Source organism: Hemibagrus wyckioides, linkage group LG11, assembly GCF_019097595.1.
Source record: "Hemibagrus wyckioides isolate EC202008001 linkage group LG11, SWU_Hwy_1.0, whole genome shotgun sequence".
Lineage (NCBI taxonomy): Eukaryota > Metazoa > Chordata > Actinopteri > Siluriformes > Bagridae > Hemibagrus > Hemibagrus wyckioides.
The window spans coordinates 20,555,442-20,574,393 of record NC_080720.1 but is presented as its reverse complement, the minus strand read 5'-3'; the positions used below and the strand labels follow the sequence as shown (position 1 = coordinate 20,574,393).

Here is an 18,952-nt window from a genome sequence, read left to right as displayed (position 1 = left end):
GTCTGTGTTGCTTATTATCATAGACCTTTGCTTTACTATGTCCCTTAGGGAGGGTCATCACTCAGGTCTGTTCTCGTCTTCTTATTCAGTATTTTATCATATTCAGTATTTCTCAGGGTAAGAGGCGGTTCATGCCATGAAAACCCTGGACACAAATAAGAATAATTTAAGAATTAAATTATTTAAGAATATAAGAATATTTTTTTTAATCATAAATCTGTCTGAATTATGTCATACCATGATTAAAGCAGTCATTGACAGATGACTTGTTGGTTGGTACCTGAGTAGGTGTAAATCCTGTATAAGAGTGAGTGATTGAGTTCTGGGCATACTCTGTTGGTTCTAGGAGCAGTAACATCTCAGGAATCTACTGTTGAGTCTGTCCACTTGGCCATTAGATTGTGCATGGTAACCATATAAAAGGTCTAATGTCTAAAAAACTATTGTTCTACGTTGTTTAGAAGATGTCATTTAGAACTGAGAAATCAGTTGACTGAAATCTGACTGTCAATGACAACTGTAACTATGGTATGACCTTGTGATTCAGATAGATCTTTTTTTCAGGGATTTTATCACACTGACAGTGGTTCCAGGACTCCACAAGGTAAGTGTAGATGGGTCCTAGATTGGGATCAGTCTTGGAGAATAATTATGTCACTATTCACTATTTAAGGCCAGCAGGATTTAATCTTGATTAGGTTAATCCTTCTCTTAATATCAGGATGAAATAACAAATAGAAATGTGTACAAACAAAATTAATTGCTTTCTCATACACTGTGGTACAAGGACTTTTTCCTGGGAGTATTCTGGAAGTATAGGTTCTTTGTGTTGCATGATGTTGTTATTGATCTCCTATCTGATGGGTGCTGTGATGTGGCTTGAAGGCATTATTGGCTGAGACTCCAGATTTCCCTCATGGGTTTGGAACAGTGCATTGGCTTTGGTGTTTTAGACCCTGGTCCCTCGGTGAGCTTGAATTTGAATCAAATGCATTGAGTTGCCTGTCAGATCCTGAGAATCAACGCACAGTAGAAACGTTTTCTATTTCTTTTAGACCAGCTTGACTACCTCAGCATCAAGAATTGATGAATTTTACTTTAAGTTTAACATACAGGTTTTTCTACATGAACTTTTCCAACACTTGCCGGACATGCTCCACATGATCAGTTTCTAAAGAGGGATATACATAATATTATAATATCATCAATACAGACAGTTACAAGTACTCTGAAGTGTCTTGTCTAAAAAGGACTGGAAGACAACCATAAGGCATTACTATGTGATTATAATTCCCAGAGGTAGTGAAGGTTCATCTTTTATCCCATATGCTGATGGTGCATTGTTACTTTAACAGAGGTTAGAATGAACTACATGAATGGGAGACACCTGATAACACTTTGATTGCCCTTTCCCAAGGACAAAATAAGGGTACCTGAGATGCTTTAGCTTTATTAAACACTTCAACTAGGTCAAATGTTTTGACAGTCAGTCCAAATTTCAGGGACTAAAAGTAATTGGATGAGCTAACAATCATAAATTCAGTGCTTGGCTGAAAATCCACTTTATTGTGTGAGGTTATGGGTGGTAAGTCAGAGATAATCTTATAATGATATTTAGTTATCCTAAACATGAACATGGAGTGGATCACAGAAGAGTGGCTATGTCATTGTCAAGGAAGTTTAAAGTAGCGAGTGAAATTGTGAACACCATTCAAGATATACAGGCAGCAAGCATTTGCTTGTTTTGCAAGGTCTGGAGGCTGGGTGGATGGAACGTCTCTGTTTACTGGCTGTTTTAAAATGTCCCTTTCTGGCTGCTTTTCTCTGATACAATTTCTAATCTTCTGAGTTTTTTAATATCCCAATTTCCTCACTTTACACTTCCTCTTTCTCATTTGATGGTAGGACAGTGAGGTGTGAATTGTGCAGATGGCCAGCTGAATAAGTTGGGAGAGTGAGAGCTGATTAACTCGTCATGGTATTTTGCTCTATAGCAATTCTGTGAATTCATGCCAGAACATGGTTTTCAGTGTAGCCTTATTCCATCCACTTCTTGCAGTCAGTTCAATGTTTAATGTTCAATGAGTAATTTGCTGTGGATTGTCTTCCTTGTTTAAGTCTGAATAATTACTCTCCTGTGTCCTTTCCAGAGACCTGATGATCAAACAACTCTTTTAATACTAGCTTAAATCAGGGATCTGATAGTTGGAGTACAGATTGTGTTTTACAGATCTGTGGCCCAATCCCTCACCTTGCGTTTCAGCAGAGAGAGAATTAGAATGATAATATCAATAGCTTTATCATTAAGAGAAGGAAAGCTTGAAAACACTACATTTAAAATTCTATTTATTCTGGGGAATCATTGTATTTTTCTGCTTTTACAATGCAAGCTCTGTGTAAGGACACTTTCAGGTCCTCGCTTGGCTCTTGCTTAGTGGATATGGCTTTTGAAATGGAAGTGACATGGCTTGCTAAACTCAAATCAATTGCTTCATTGTGGACAAGATGTGTTGGAAATGTTTAGTAATGGCTCCCAGTACCTGACAATTGATTCTGGTTCACAGCTCACTAACTTCCCTTGGATCTAGGAGTAAAGTCTAAAAGATTGTATGATTTTAGGATTTATATATTTATTCAATAAATATAAAATAAACATTGTCATTAAATAGGCAATGTTCAAATGCCTGTAATAAGAGCGGTCAAGGACAGAAGGCAAATCAAAAGGAAGGTCAAAAGATCAAGCAAGGGACATACATAATTACAAGCAATACTATGTAAATGGTTCACAGCATACACAAAACAGGAAGTGACCTGGAATTGAGTGTGATTAGTAGAGATCATGCTAGAACTCGCCTCGGTGAGTGCGACCTCACCTCCCTCTACAGGGCTTTAGATCAATGGTATTCTTAGTCCCTGACCTAGTGAACTAGCTTGAGAATGTTTTCAATAGAAACTACATTGAACGTCTGTAAGTCACTCAAGATAAGGGCATCTGCTAACTGTTGTAAATGTAGATGAAAATGTACATGACCTCTGCTGGCTTTACTGAGGGAAATGTCATGAGTACTTTTCAAAATTTGTGTGTGTGTGTGTGTGTGTGTGTGGTTGGGGGGCAGGGGTTGGGGCTTAAGTTTAAGGTTAGGCAAAAGTGTGGTCCTCAAAAGGATAGTAAGACAAATGTTTGTGTGTGTGTGTGTGTGTGTGTGTGCATGTGTGTACGTGTGAGTGATCTGGATGTGGTCCGTTTTGCTGACTTGACATTTAGCATGCAGCCCCAGCACTCAGAGGTACAGTGTAATGTTCACAGATGTAATTCCCCTTAGTAATGTACCATGGTGTATGGCTTGGTGGTGATTTAATTTTTCATAGGGACAGTGCACAAACCATGGAAGCACTTTAGTGTGCAGTGGAGCAGAAAAAAAGAACCTCAACATGTTTTTCCTTCATTCTCCAGCTGATCCTGGTATGCTGGTTTGTGATTTGGGTTTGTCTATCTCCTGCTCCTGCCTCTGATGATGTCCTTTCTGCACCAGCAAGATCAGAGTGCCTGTGTGCAATTTTAATCAGCATGGTGAGTGGGGAGGAGAGAGAAGGGGGCACTGAGAGAGAAAGAGAGAGAGAGGGGTTGGGGATTGATTGTGGAAAAGAAAGAGAAAGAGTGAGAGAGGCGTGAGTGTGTGAGAAACAGAGAGACAGTAAAGGAAAGGGAGGGGGGGGCAGGACGTGTATATGCTGTGCAGCAGCACACAGCATCAGCCAGCATATGGCAGCCCTGCAGTGCTTGCAGACAAGACACTGTCAATGAAAGAGAGCACAAGGAGGAGAGAAGAGAGGGAACGATCACAAAAGAAAGAAAAGGAGGAGCAAGGGAAGCACAATTGCAAGAACAGGATTAGGATGAGGGCATTTCTACAGCAAGGGATTGTTTACTGCAGCCGTGGAAGGACAGAGCTGCCGGTGGGTTTCAGGAGGAGGAGTGTATCATCTGGATGTTTTGCTTTGTGAGTGGTGATTGCAGCTGCCATTGGGACTGTGTGCCACCTGAATTGGGGATGCAGCAAAGCCTGGTCCCAAGAGCAGCACCTTTAGGAACGACAGGCAAGGACAGAGCTCAGGGGAAGAGAAGGAACCACCTGCAACGTTTTCTAATGGGGCTATCTGTCTATCATTCTAGCTCACCTGCATTCTGCTGGATCATGGTTTGCCTCTGCCTGCTTTGATGATGTGCTCTGCTCTGGCATGCTAGACCACCGGAGTGCATATAAGCCAGGAAGGACCAGTAGCATTTGGATTGCAGTGAAGAGAAAGCAGTCGTCATCGGGAGCTGGCTAATTTGGCAGTGCCTGTATATGCAAGTCTGAAGGGTTTCTAATTGATTAAGGAATTCTAAATCGAAGGGAAATGTGACATGGATCTCATCTTCAAGATGAGCAGACATGATGCAAACAGTATCTTGTCACTAGGCAGTTGGAATTGTAGTAAAATTACAACGTTATACAGTGATTTTTAGAGCATTCATTGTAATAGGCATATAATAGAGAGGTAATAGTATGTAAGAAAATTAATTAATAAATATTTTTTGCGATATCGAAAAGTCCTTAGTCACAGAGACAATTTTTGTTTAACACATCACCAAATAGGTTTGGATGAGACTTACAGTCTAAAGGGTTGTGCGCTTCTAAGAACAGAACATATGCATATCAGGGAGTTTGCTGCCTCTTTGTAGCTCACTGTGGGTGTGATGATCTTGCTGCAGCGCAAGGTTCCCTGAGCACATTCTGATCTTCCATTCACAACTCTATCCCTCTCCCCTTTAAGGCCAAATAGTTTGAATCAAATAAAAGGGAGTGAACTATGTATGCATTGTCCCACTACATTTCTTTACTTTAGAAGGACAATGCCAAATTATCTTTCCAAACTGGACTTGCTTCCTTGAAGCCACTCTTACAAAGGACTACCTACAGATCTCTACCTCCTCTGCCCTCCATCTAACAACAAGGGCTCCTTTTCATCTCTGTGTTTTGCGGGCTCCTGCTTTTGGTGGCCCCTCAACCAAGCCTGGATCGTGCCGTGCTGCTGCTGTTGTCCGTGGCTCTGCTGGCCGAAGATGATGTGGCAGTGCCATGTCTCGGCCTCTGAGTGCCGCTGCTACCGACTGAATGGCTTCTCACTGCTCAAACGCCTCCCTCTCTCAGCAGATGCTGCAGGAAGCCGGGTACTGGAGCAGTCAGTGGGGGAATGGCTGGAACACGTGGGCTTTCCTCAGTATGAGAGTAAGCTGCTACTAAATGGATTTGATGACCTGCGCTTCATGGTGAGTCAGCAGTGACCATTCCACTAGTTCAGTGAATTAATTGAATCATTGATGGTGACCTTATAATTCATTGGTCTGCTTAATGTCTTGACAGAATGCAACAGGCAAATGTGAAATAGTTAGACTAATTCAACAATTCATAGAAAAAAATCATATAATATAATGAAAAATAGGATGTATAGGATTTATAGTAATAATAATAATAATAATAATAACAACAACAACAACAACAACAACAACAACAACAATAATAATAATAATAATAATACTAATAATAATAATAATTATTATTATTATTATTATTATTGTTATAAAAATGTGTGTCTATACAATGAATACACAAGTTTGCACACAAAAACAATTATTATATTATTTAAATTGTGTCTCCTTAATGCCAGTCTAGTGTTTATATTGATTAAATTAATTTAACTTCACAAATTTGATTTGATAAAATCTTCAGGGCAGTAATGTAATGGAAGATGAAGACCTTAGAGAAATTGGTATCACAGACCCAGGTCACAGGAAGAAAATTCTTCATGCAGCAAAGAGTCTACCAAAGGTACCAATTATAATATTATCTAAAATAATGTTCTAATGATTGAGTAATATTCAACATTTCGTTCCTAAACTTCAGTGTTTGTATCTTTAGGTGAAAGCTCTCGGTTGCGATGGCAGTACCTCGCTGGCCTCTTGGTTGGACAATCTAGGTCTTGGGGAGTATCTCCACAACTTTCTGTCCAGTGGCTATCGCACACTTGAATGTGTGAAGAATCTGTGGGAGCTGGAGATTGTCAATGTAATAGCGGTTCACATTTGTGTCTAACAGTTGTACTGTACACATTATTTTTGTCTGTATATAAAATTATGTATATGATATATTTTTCACTGATATTTGGCTTTCTAGCATTATTTCTAAACCTATAGGCAGTTTGTAAGCAAATGTGATATTTTTTTGCATTTGTATTCATCCAGACCTGATGTATTGTGTGTCCTATCTTATGTAGGTGTTAAAAATTGGCCTTCTTGGCCACAGGAAGAGAATAATTGCTTCCATTGCAGAGCGACCCTATGAGGAAGCACCTTCAAAGTCCAACCACTTCTCCCAGCTTAAGGTGACTAACAAGCTGCATGTTGTGCTTTACAGTTTGGACAGGGCAAAGTACATTCAGCGTCTAGGACGTCCTTTTAGCTTGGATACCTTTGGTGACACGACATAATAAACTCAGTATTATGTCTTGAGAAATGCATATGTAATTGTTATCCTATTGTTGTTGCTACATACACTCAATTAACACCCCTGTTAAAATTGCAGGTTTTTGTAATAGAAAAAGACAAATCAGATATTTTTAGCCAATGTGCAAATCCAAGTAAACAAAGGAATGGCTTCTGAAGACAAACATCACCCTTTTGGAATGGCCCAGTCAGTGCCCAGATCTAAAGCCTATCAAAAGCCTTTGGAATAACTTGAAGAAGGCTGTGCACAGGAAATCCCCGTGCTAGACTCTTCCTTACTCTTTCTTTAAAGGACTGAATGCTGTATTACTGCAACCAACAGTTGTTTATCAAAATATTATTTAAGGGGTTTGCAACCAAGTTATTGTCTTTTTTTGTTTGTTCTTTTTTTTCCTTAAACTTTTCCATTTGTGAAGAACAAATACCACATGAAAAGTGGGGAAAAGGTCTGAAATGATTTATCACGGTTGATTTATTTATTTGCAATCTTGCAATTTTAACAGGGGCATGTAGGCATTTTATAGCCAATGTAGGTGCATTTTGTTGATATACCGTTATGGAGCACAGTATTTCTGTTTGCACACACAATTTCCCAGCCCTCTTCTGGCTTTATCAACAGAAATAGACCACCACCAAATCTGTATCAATCTGTATCGTGTAGTGGTCAGAAACTGATAATAAAGTCTCTAAATGTACATCTGTATCAACAAGGTTGGTGTACCTAAAAAGTAGTGTACTAAATAATGTGTGTATGTGTGTGTGTCTGTGTGTAGATTCAAGACCTCTTATCTCAAAACCCAGCGCCTCTTGGTTACATGGACCCTTATACGAGTCGCTCCATGGACACGCTACTGCCACTAGGGGATTATGGAAGGAGAGGCAGGGATCAGGAGTGCAGTGTCTCACTCCGATCTTACAATGAGAGACCACGCTCACATGTGAGTTTTCTTAATGGTGGTACACAGTTGCATAAAAAAAGCTTTATTTTTTTTTGCTCCCAGCGTAGATGTGCTCTTCTTAGAGAGCAAAAAATGTTCTTTTGTCTAACAGCTTTTGACTAATCTTTCTACTTGATTATGTTGAAGTAGGCAGTAATGTCTTACTGATTACTTTACAATGACTATGATTAGTGTTATATATATTTTTTAGATTAATTCAGTGTTTGTTGGTCTGGGCCATCATGGTGGTGTAGTATCGCAGCCACAGGGTTCCCTGTTCAATCCTGAGTTTCCTGTGGAGCTAAGGGGGGAACACAATGCTATTATCTGTATCATTATTTGCATCTGTTTAGTACTCCAAATATTTGGATCAGATTTAAAACAGAAGTGTCCCTGGTCTAAATCGAAAGATTTTATGGGAACTTATTTAGAACAACAAATAATAATTTGCTGAATATACTGTTATTCAGCTCATCACTTTGTATGGTTCCTCAACTTCAGCTACTTCTCTCAAGGACATAATTGGTCTCAGCCAGTTTCAGTGTGACTAAGTGAGCTAGGAAGCTGAATTTTCAAAGTTCTTTCTTTAATCAGGGAATCGCAGTTTATCATTACAACAGTTGAAGAGTAAAACAATAGCTATTACAAATAGCCATCTTATAGTATTTTATCTAATTGACTTTAGTTTTGGGGAAAGCTTACATTTCAAAAAGGTCACACAGGTTGACTGGACATCTATCCACTTCAAAGATTTGAACATAGTGCTGCTTCTAGCCTAGAATGATTATTTCCATTTAATGAGTTGGAGAAGTTCATTTATAATTCACAAAAGCAAGAACAATGAATGTACAAGTTAAAACATCATTGCCCCTGGCTTGCTCATTAGGGACTAATATAAAACATTACAATTTCTAATGTAAAATTTTACATTTCTTTTCTGAATTTATATATTCAGAAAAGCTACTTTGTGACAATGTCCACAGTTAAAATCGATATACAAATAAAATTGAATTGAATTGAATGAATATAATTCTAAATTTCTGCCTTTTGGACTACGCCTGGTCTGTGTGGGCTATATGGAGCAGTGGCCCTATACATAACAGTTGTTTTTGGGCCAGTTTTTACAGAATGCAGTTTCTATTCCTATCATGTTGATGAACTTGGCTCAAGCCTGCATGGCATGAAAATAAAAACCTCCTACTCAAATGCAAACCTTCTAAAAAATCAGTAGGGCTATTAGTATCTGTATAGAACACATTATGAGTTCAATCTTAATATATTCATATTTGTTTACATCCCTAATAGGCAGAAATGGCAACATTGTCAGCAGGGTGTGTGAATTCTGCCTCTGACTGTTTTACATCTTTTCATAGTTGATCTCAGTGAGCTATGCATTAGTTTTTATGTTTGTACCTGCCAATGCTATTTTCTAAGCAATCTTTTTGGTTCTGTTCTCCAAAATATAATCACTAAATTTGAAGTAGTTTAAATTACTAAAGTAGTAATTAAAGTAAAGTACTAATTTACATTACCATGACCCTGTTAGTAAGGCCTGTAACACATAAAAGTAAAAAAAAATCTTTTCTTTGCTTTTTGTTGCTTCCCACAGTATCTAGTCTCAAATATACGCCCTTTCTGTCATGTATATATATATATATATATTTTTTATTTTCTTATTTTATTTTTTTAAGAAGAAGAAAGAAAGAAAGAAAGAAAGAAAGAAAGAAAGAAAGAAAGAAAGAAAGAAAGAAACAAACAAACAAACAAACAAACAAAGATTTTATGTCTATTTTCTGTTCAATTTCAAGAATGTATTAATACTTAGCATGGTGTTTTGCATGTTCTCACTTTCTCTGTGTGCTTCCATTTCTGAAAAACCTGCCAGTAGGTAGACTGGATTCTCTAAACTCCTCCTCTCCTAGAGGTCAATGAGTATGTGTGAACGTGTGTGCGCATGGTGCTCTGTAATGGATGAGATTCCCATTCTAGATGCACAGTGACCCTGACCAGGACAAAGTAGTTAGTGAAGATGAAACCTTCTTAAACATTTTTTTTGCAAAACCCATTAGAAAATAATTGGATGAGGAATGATAAGTCATGTAATGTTTTAAAGAATTACATTGTCTGTTTGGGCACACAGAAATTTGTGTGGGCTCAAGGGTGTTGAATTTAGTCCAAGCTCGTGTCTTTTATCACTGTTCATTAAAACTGGTTCCAATTTAAACACCAAAAGGGGCTGATACAAACAGAAGGGAAAGCATTTTTGAGTAGAGATAGCAGAACAAGCCCACAGGATCAAAGAGAAAGCTGACATTTTTTGCATTTAATTTGTCCTTTTTCTTGAAACAAAAATACAGGAAAGTACAGATTTGTGTTTATGTCATAGCAAACAAACTATGAGGAACTACGAGGAAGATCAAACAATACTGAAAAAGAAACATGAAGCTCCAATCGGTCACGTGATCAGCACACAGGCAGAATTGATATTTCATGGCGCAAGCATTATAAATGTGAAATATGTTTGAATGATCAAAAGAAGTAGTCGTCGTTGTCTGTGGGTCTCATGATGATTGACGTGAAGACATGACTGAGGACCATGGGCAGTATATTTCATTTGATTGCATGTTTTTCCAAGAGCAGACATAAGCTTAACACATACAATAAGAACCAAAGTAATTACTAATAAGTAATAAGTAATAAAATGTAGAATTTAAATGTATAAGCAGATAAATGAATACATAAAACTAAACCTACATAATTATGTGTATACTCTGTTTGTTTGTTTGTTTGTTTGTTTGTTTGTTTGTTTGTTTGTTTGTTTCTTTCTTTCTTTCTTTCTTTCTTTCTTTCTTTCTTTCTTTCTTTTTCTTTCTTTCTTTCTTTCTTTCTTTCTTTCTTTCTTTCTTTCTTTCTTTCTTTCTTTCTTTCTTTCTTTCTTTCTCTCGAAATTCCTGAAGCCACTGCACCATCACTGCCCTTTTCTTTATTTACATGGAGTGAATTTAATATATACTGTGTTTAGACATTTTTTAAATTTCCACTTGTCAAAGCCTTTATGCCATTAATATAACAACTCCTCCAAGCTGTTTCAATCATACTGAGGTCATTTTTCAGGATGACAATCTTGCAACAGGACAAAATGTTAAAGCAGCGTGTTAAAGCCTTTCTTCTGGAGAGGCATATTAATTCAACAGGATTGCCAGCAAACTGTCTAGATCTCAATCCAAATTTACAATGAAAATTTACACTGTAAATGTAAACAAAAAAATTGTTTTTTAAAAAATCCATCCTGCAAAGCTGATCTGTAAACTGCTAATCAAAAAAGTTTGCACCAGCTTGATATGAAATATTGTTTTTCATTAGTGAAATCCATGCCTCAAAAATAAGAATAAGCCTGTATTCTTATGCTTATACAATGGTGACCCACCACCCATAGGCTAGGGGAAGGCCCTTATGTTCCAGTAATGGGAAATTGTATTGCTAACATGTACAATGGCATCTTGTACAGTTCTGTGCTTCCAATGTTGTTTAGGGAAGGCCCATATATGTGTGGTGTGATAACCAGGTGTATACAACCTTTGGCCGTATAGTCAGCCACTGAAAAACCCATATAGGTTTGCCACTTGTCATGAGAACAGCTGCAGAGTGACACAACAGAAATGCTGTAAATCCCAAAGATGCCACAGCCAAACTGGGAGGCAAGAGAGCAAAACTGAGAGCCAATGGTGGCCATCTGTGAGGCATTCATGTATGTGAAAAAGGGCATATGAAGGAATATATTCAGAAACACATAAATCCAAAAATAAATAAATAAATAAATAAATAAATAAATAAATAAATAAATAAATAAAGAAAGAAAGAAAGAAAGAAAGAAAGAAAGAAAGAAAGAATAAAAAAGGGATAGAGAAAACATTTACATAGTTAATGCTTTTAAAAACAATTTAACAACTTTTTTTGAGTGATTGATGTTAGGTTATTTGCTTATTTATTCTTTTATGTATTTTGCACTGACTTCACCTTGCATTGGGATGTTTATGCAGGACCGGCATACAGATCGACACAAGGAATCCCGACGAGCCCAGAGCCAGTCTGCTACGTATACCACTGTTTCCACATGGCACCACCATCCTGAGAAGCTCATCACAGAGGCTTGTTGCTATGAAGCTAGTGTAAGTCATTTTTGCAGCTTTAGACAATTTTATATTCAGTATATGCATATCAACATATGCAAAAAAAAAACATATATAAAACAATGTTTTGCATATGAAATACAAAGTCCACACAAAGCTCCATGTTGTCTATATTGTGCATATTATAAGTTAAAGTTTAGATATTTTATATGCAGTGATTAAAATGTCCTCCTCAATTTGGGTACACAATTTATGAATACCTAATGTAATACATTTTCTAATATATTGTATATTGCAAATTGGATTTAAGAATCAGTTTCTCTTAAAACCAATTCAAATTGTTTAAAGTCCTCTGAAACCAAGAGAACATCAAGTCATGAGAAATGTGGATGTCAACATTTGTTCTAACAGGCAAAGTAAAGTATTTATTTTTAAATCACACTGAAGATGTAACTTGTTTAACACAGAGTTTCCATCTTTATAGTATCTCGGGTCTGTGATAATCAAAGATCTCAGAGGTATTGAATCTACACAGGAAGCCTGTGCAAGAATAAGGGTAAATGCAATATTTAAAACAAAATATTTATACTAAATATTATATTATAGCTGACATAGTTGATTTTTTGCTTTTTTTCACCCACTGCTCTGGTTGTCTGTCTATTTTCAATTACTGTTTTACATAGATAGATAGTCAATTAACTAATACAGAACAGCAGCATGCATAGCTCAAACTATTCAGCGCACCACACTTACACACCCAGATTGCTTCCTTGCATCTCATTTATTAGAAATCGAAGGACCACCGGAAAGGCCCTGTCATAATTCTCTCCATCACCTATAGAGGAGTCAAGTTCATTGATGCAGCCTCTAAGGTAGGATGAAGTTATTCAGTCCAAATTCATGCAAAAAAACAAGGAATACCATAAAGCACAAAACCCAGAACTATAGGAAAATCAATGCCATTGTATATGAGCTCTTTGGAAAGAAAATGTTTTCATTTGTGGAAACCTGCCCTCATGCTAGAACATTGTGGCCCCTGTAGGCTATCGTGGCAGAGCATGAGATCCAGAACATCTCCTGTGCGGCTCAGGATCCTGATGAACTTCGCACTTTTGCATACATTACAAAAGACCTAAAGTCGGGGAACCACTTCTGCCATGTTTTCACTACAGTTGAAGTGGTGAGACCCTCATGTCCTGAAAAATTTTCCCAGGATTAATACTGAAATTGTAAAGCTCCTACTGAACGAATGTTTTTAAATAATTTTCAGCAAGACTTTCTCCATGTCATTTTTTTTCATGAATATAACCTTGCATCTCTCCTATAAATTCCATTTGCCGATGTTGTTACTCAATACAGACACAAACCTATGAGATCATCTTGACTCTGGGGCAGGCGTTTGAAGTGGCCTATCAGATGGCTCTTCAGGCACAGAAGGCCCGACGCCACAGTTCCTACAGTGGGGCAAACTTGGAGATTATTGAAACCAAGAGCAGCAGGCCAGTCTCATCTCGCAACAGCATGCGCCGCACAATGGTAAGTAATAAAAACATATAAGAACAAAAATATCTGACCTTCTCTCCCCATAGGTTTCTATAAACCATCACCAATACAGAAATCAAGATATACATGGTGATCAAAAGCATATTTTTACCCATGGTTTTTAACAATCACATCTTGTGAAAGAAGATTTACATTTGGGGTCAGTGAATGTTCAGTGAAAAATTTGGCTCACATTATGGCAGCTGTCAATCAAAAATTGCTTAAAAACATACTGGGCCTCTGTGGCTGCACCAGCTGCTTTATATCATAAAAATAAAACCCAAATGCTATTGACCTGCAACATCCAGACTTTCAGGAAAAAGAGCTCTCTCAAGAAATGAAGGCTCTGGATGCAGATCAAACAATCACAAATCAGAAATTAGAAAGAGCTTTATTGCCAAGTATGTTTGCGCATACAAGGAATTTGTTTTAGTATTATAAGCTCCAGTGCACAGAGACAACAGAAATACACAGACGATAAAAAATAGGATAAGAAATAGAAATACACATAAAATAAAATCCCTTAAGTAATGTTAGACAATTGTACAAGAAAACATCAAATATTCTCATAACATTTAAGACTTTTACACACATTCACATGAAATCTCACATTTTACTATGGAACAGGACCCATGTAGTATTATATGGATGTTCTGAATGTTGTATGCACCCATGTGACATAACATGATCCTGTTTAAAAAGTTTTTAATTAAAATGTTTAATGTTCTGTGCCAAGCTGAATGTTGTGGGCAGTGATGTGTTCCTGTCATCTCCTTTCAGTGTTGCAGTTGAAAGTGTGTAAACTAGAGCAGAACCCTGGTTATGCCACGGCCCAAAAACAGCTTGGAAAAGCTTGGAAATGTTGTTTCCTCACAGAACCTTGTGGGTCAGCTTGTGTATGCAAAAAGTTGAGCAAAAGCTAAAAGATTGGGTTCAAAATATTACACAGCAAGGCAACATTCTCTAAATTCAGATCCAGATAAAACAAGTAGGCCCATGTCCTCAATGTTTTTTTTAATCTTGTGTCTTCTCCTATCTTGTTGTGTTGGACCTCCAACATGTATGTTTCTGTCCAATTTCCACTACTTCACAGGGTGCCCCTGTGCCTGAATGTCGCTGCTGCTACTGTCACACCTGTTCTGCCCATCGCCCCTCCTACCTCCCGCTGCCCTCTATCAGCCCTGGAGTTCAGGTTCTATTCTCTTTTATTCTTTTTTTCTTTCCATCTAACCCTCTGACCTACCCTCACACCTTCCCATCCCCTCTTCTGACCATTTCCAGCTTTAACTAATTTCTTTCACTTTTCATAATTTAACCTTTCTATACTTTTCTTCCAATGGTTTTTGGTTAAGCCACTGGCTTAATCATGGGTTACTTTCATCCACAGGAATGCTGCTGTGTTGGCAGGACTGTGGTAGTTTTTCATGTCCCTTAGCTTGAGCCCTGATTGGTTTTATAATCGTAATATCACAAATTGTAAGATTACTATAAGGACAGACTTCTTTTTTCAGAATGAGTTTTATAACCATTACAATTTGCCATGGTTAATGGTCCATATGCAAAAATTAAAAGAGTGGCCCCTTTGGGCTAAGAAAGTGAATTCAGTTGCAGTGACACTTTAAAGATATTTGTGTTCTGCTGTATTGAGGAGCACTCAAAAAAGTGTACTTTTTTGTATGACTCTAGTTGAAGAATGCCTTTATATGTAGGAATTGCTCAGAGCTACATTTGCATTATGCATGTTAAAATGTAAGTAGGCCTGTTTTAATCTTGCATTAACAAGGCTTGCCTTGAATCTTCTACCACAGCACTGTTTAATTCTTAAATATAATTGGTCAGAAGGTGTTGAATGCAATTGCTTGGTGATACTTGGTGCCGGAATTGCAACTTCATGGTGATAATGACCCTTTAGTCAGGCTATATCTCACCACATTGTTGATTTTCTAATTTTTCTGCTAATGTCAGGTTAGACCATCATCGATTCCAGCAGCTAATGTAATTAGCTAATTGCAGATATTTGTTATTTATATATTTTACTCATTAGCAAACTCCATAGTGTTACTCATACATACGACCGACATATTTACAAAGATTAATTGATGTTTTCAGGCAAAATGGTATAATTGCTCAATGTGCAATTTTTTTTTATAAATTATTTTTAAATTTATTAAAATAATTTTAAATTATTTTATTTATTAAATTATTTTTTACAAATTAACCTCACAGGGTAATAAGGAAAACTGAGAAAAGTACATACACTTACAGTAAATGTAAATTTTGGGGAAATTACAGTGCAGAAACATTCTCAGTGCAAATCAGTCTCTAAACAAAGGCATAAAAATGAATGAATGAATGGATGAAGTTGCTCACTATCTTAGTTCACATCCACAGTGCGCCACATCCAGGCACTACATACAGGTTGCAATTGTAAATGTTCACTGTGATTTCTCCTGCGTCATGCCCATTCTATGGCACATGTGGTGGGTGAGCATTTGCAGCCTCATTCCTCCCTCCCTCCTCCCTGGCAGATGGAGCCCATCGAGCAGGAGACAGACGTGCAGTCCTTGGGCAGCAGCTGGCACTTTGACCCTCGTGACCCCTCCAGGCCGGCCTGCAGTGCCAAGTACGAGACCACCATATTCTGAAGCGGGGACAACAGTCCTAACCAGCTGCCCTGTTAAGCCACTTGCCCCCTGAGAGAACTGTAGTGCCCTGTGCCTTCTCACTGTGAATTGTAGCTTCCCTCAGGGCAAGATCTGCTCCCTGATCTCTCTCTCTCTCTCTCGCTCTCTCTCTCGCCCTACAACTCACCTGTGTAGTTTTCTTGGAGAGCCAGCTGCCATCTTCTCCATTTTGAATTTCTGTCTAGATTTCCTGGACACTGCCCTCCAGTTGCCATTCTTGAAATCTCTGTGCAGCCCTGACTTTTCAGACACTTTCTTTTTGTATCACAATGCTGAATGTTAACATCTCATATCAAAGGATTTTGCCTCTGTGAAGCCTCTGAGCACAATCTGAAGTGTAGCTGTTATCAAGTCTTGTAGTTAAGATAGCTGTACCATCTAGATATTGATGCTTTTTTTTGAGAGACATAAACCAGGCAACATTATTGCACACAACATTTCTGTTTGGAACAGCAATACTGTCAGTGCCACTGTCAAACATAATTTCAAACACACAGTTCATCACCACTGTAGATGCAAATGTGTAGCAAATTCCTTGCATTCTGCACCCAAGCACGATATCTGTCTCCACCTCCACTGCTGATTATTTCTAGCTTGCCCCATATTTCTGTAGCACTTATTTCTACACCACTGCACAGTTCACTGTTCACAATTCTCACCCAGTGCTTCCTCAACTCCTACCTTCCTTTGTCCTACTGGAAAACATACAAATGTCAACACACATGTTCAGTTCCAGTTTTGCATAAAACATAGCTTGGGATTAGAAATGCAATAATAAAGATGGAAACAGGTCAGAGGCCTGATAAAGTTCAAATGCACAGCACAAATATGAGGCCCGATTCCCCAGTTATGGTCCTCTGTTTTTTATATATAAATCATGATGATGTTGTGGGTTGCATTAATAATCATTGTTCTTCCTCCTTACTTTAGCATATATGTGGCACCACCAGGGCTATGACTAAGTGTGATAAATTGCAGCATGAATCTGAATGACTTACGGTTTGAAACCCTAAGCAGTTTTGTATTTGTATTCGTACATTGTAACATCACTTAGTAAATACAGCATTTGTGCATATGTGTTCATGCTTTTTTAATTGTTGCTTGTTTTTATTACCTGCTTAGCTCAATTTGAGGTGGTGTAAACAAATCAAATATTTCAGAATTCAGTGGTTTAAGCTTAAATTCAGTTTATTCATGAACGAATGAATGAAATTATATAGCACATGAAAAACTGGAGCAGTGAAAGAAAGGGGCCAAGAGATCAATGTCCCTTACAGTTTTAATGTGGGCCCTTACAGGCCTTAATGTGACTGGAATAGGATTCAGTTCAGATTTACTGGATAATTTTTAGTCCAAAGCAGGCTCGAGTTAAGAAATTAACTTTTACATCTTGTGACTGATTTCATCAGGCCAGAACTTTAAAATGAATGAATAACACAAATCTAGTCGCCTTGATTCACTCCTATTACATTATTCCAATTTACATGGATGGCAGAAAAAACCTTTACATGTTTATGCTTCTTTGAAAAGAAACATGCCAGCAGATTGTTTCATTAAACTCTTTTTTACAAGAAGCTTTTAATACGCAAGTTACGCATCATAATTCAAGTTTATTTCCTGTTGTGAATGCTCTGTGTGTGTTGGGCTGTTTTTCATGCTCAAGTTTGTCTCTGCTTGTTCCTAAAGTAGACTGTTAAAACTGAGTTTCTTCATAAACGTGTTACATAACCTCAAATCCATGGTCATTACATTCACATGGCTCATCAACCACCAAAATCTTGACACTGTTGGGTTGCTTTCATTTCCTAATATGCCTCTCACAAACCAGTGCAGTCCATCACGTTACATTCTGTCTTATCAATGTGTTCATGTAAATATTTTTGTGTGTTAGAACTGTACTGTTAAATACATGGCCATAAGTTAGACACTTAAAAAGCATTCATTTAGATACCCAAGGATAAATTCCTAAATTCTGAAATCAAATATATTTTTTCCTGTGTAGCTGACTCCACCGTTCAAGTTTCCGGACACCAAGGTGTGAATAGAAGTGGAAATCAGGTGAATCATAACGAGTGAGTGAATGAGAGAACAAGACGTGTCAATCATTCAGTGGCAGAGAAATGCAGCACATGGAGATTGATCCAGTACTGTGCGATTACGCCTATGATGAGTTTAGACAAAGTCGCAATGAGGATTTGAGCATTTGCTTGTGAGGTGGGTCTGTGCGTACAACAGCCACAGCATGCTAGTCTTTTATATGTTCGAATAAACATACTGTTTACTTGACTATTTAATAACAGGCATATAGGAAATTTGGAGAAACTGGAATAGGATCTTTGTATTTAGCTCTGTGTGGTAAATTCTAATTCCTTAACATGGGATTTATTAAGCTATAGGGAACATCCAGACTGAGAACAGAAAAATATGTTCCTTTAGGCTTTATACTCGAGACTCGCACGACGACAAAGAGGCGAGGATTTGTTTGCTTTAAGAATTGCTTAAGAGAAGTGAGGCAAAAAGTATTGAAAATGTTAAGAGTAGGTCTGTAAATGTACACATGAATCAGAGCTGTCTGGCAAATGCGATTCAGAATGAACACTGTGCAACCCCATCTAGAAAATGGCTTTACCTAGAGGTACTCAACTTTAATCACACTGTGAAATGACAAAAAAAAAACAAAAAAAACAAAAAACATTTACCTTAGCATTGTTACTCATTCCTGATGTGATGGGACTTAAAAAAAAAAAAACACATGTCCCTCACTGCATAAATCACTTACATTTTCTGTATATCGCTTGCACTTTATTTTTGTTTGCACTGAGTATTTGGATATGATGTCAAGATAGACTTGCCAAATGCTGTAGCATTTATATCCTTGAATTAAACAACCAAGTCTATTTTGGGACTAACCTAAAATGTTATATAATATGTTCAGAATTCTTTCATTTAGTTGTAACATCAATATAAATGACCTAATAAAATGTAATTACTTTTTCCGTGTCACATATTAAGCCAGTTAATTATGTTTTGCATACTTCATTCTGGAACCTACCAATACTTGCAGGTGCTGGGGGCTGTCGTCAGGTAAATCCCATCATAAGTCACTGATGC

The 18,952-nt window shown here is 37.5% G+C and overlaps 1 protein-coding gene across 4 annotated transcripts in view; it reads left to right on the top strand.

The window, feature by feature from the left end:
- The window catches only part of anks1ab (ankyrin repeat and sterile alpha motif domain containing 1Ab), a 28,285-nt gene extending 9,443 nt beyond the window's left edge, over positions 1-18,842 (top strand). Inside the window, exons 3-14 of one of the 4 annotated variants that reach the window (XM_058403972.1) lie at positions 5,199-5,314; positions 5,775-5,873; positions 5,964-6,110; positions 6,319-6,426; positions 7,321-7,485; positions 11,526-11,654; positions 12,100-12,171; positions 12,404-12,487; positions 12,658-12,795; positions 12,975-13,151; positions 14,251-14,349; positions 15,686-18,842. In XM_058403972.1, the coding sequence (XP_058259955.1) occupies positions 5,199-5,314; positions 5,775-5,873; positions 5,964-6,110; positions 6,319-6,426; positions 7,321-7,485; positions 11,526-11,654; positions 12,100-12,171; positions 12,404-12,487; positions 12,658-12,795; positions 12,975-13,151; positions 14,251-14,349; positions 15,686-15,802 (1,451 nt within the window). In that variant the 3' untranslated portion in view covers positions 15,803-18,842. Of the gene's footprint in view, positions 1-5,195; positions 5,315-5,774; positions 5,874-5,963; positions 6,111-6,318; positions 6,427-7,320; positions 7,486-11,525; positions 11,655-12,099; positions 12,172-12,403; positions 12,488-12,657; positions 12,796-12,974; positions 13,152-14,250; positions 14,350-15,685 lie in introns of all 4 variants that reach the window. The other 3 variants (XM_058403973.1, XM_058403971.1, XM_058403974.1) reach the window with 3 other exon arrangements.
- Positions 18,843-18,952: the final 110 nt, after the last annotated feature.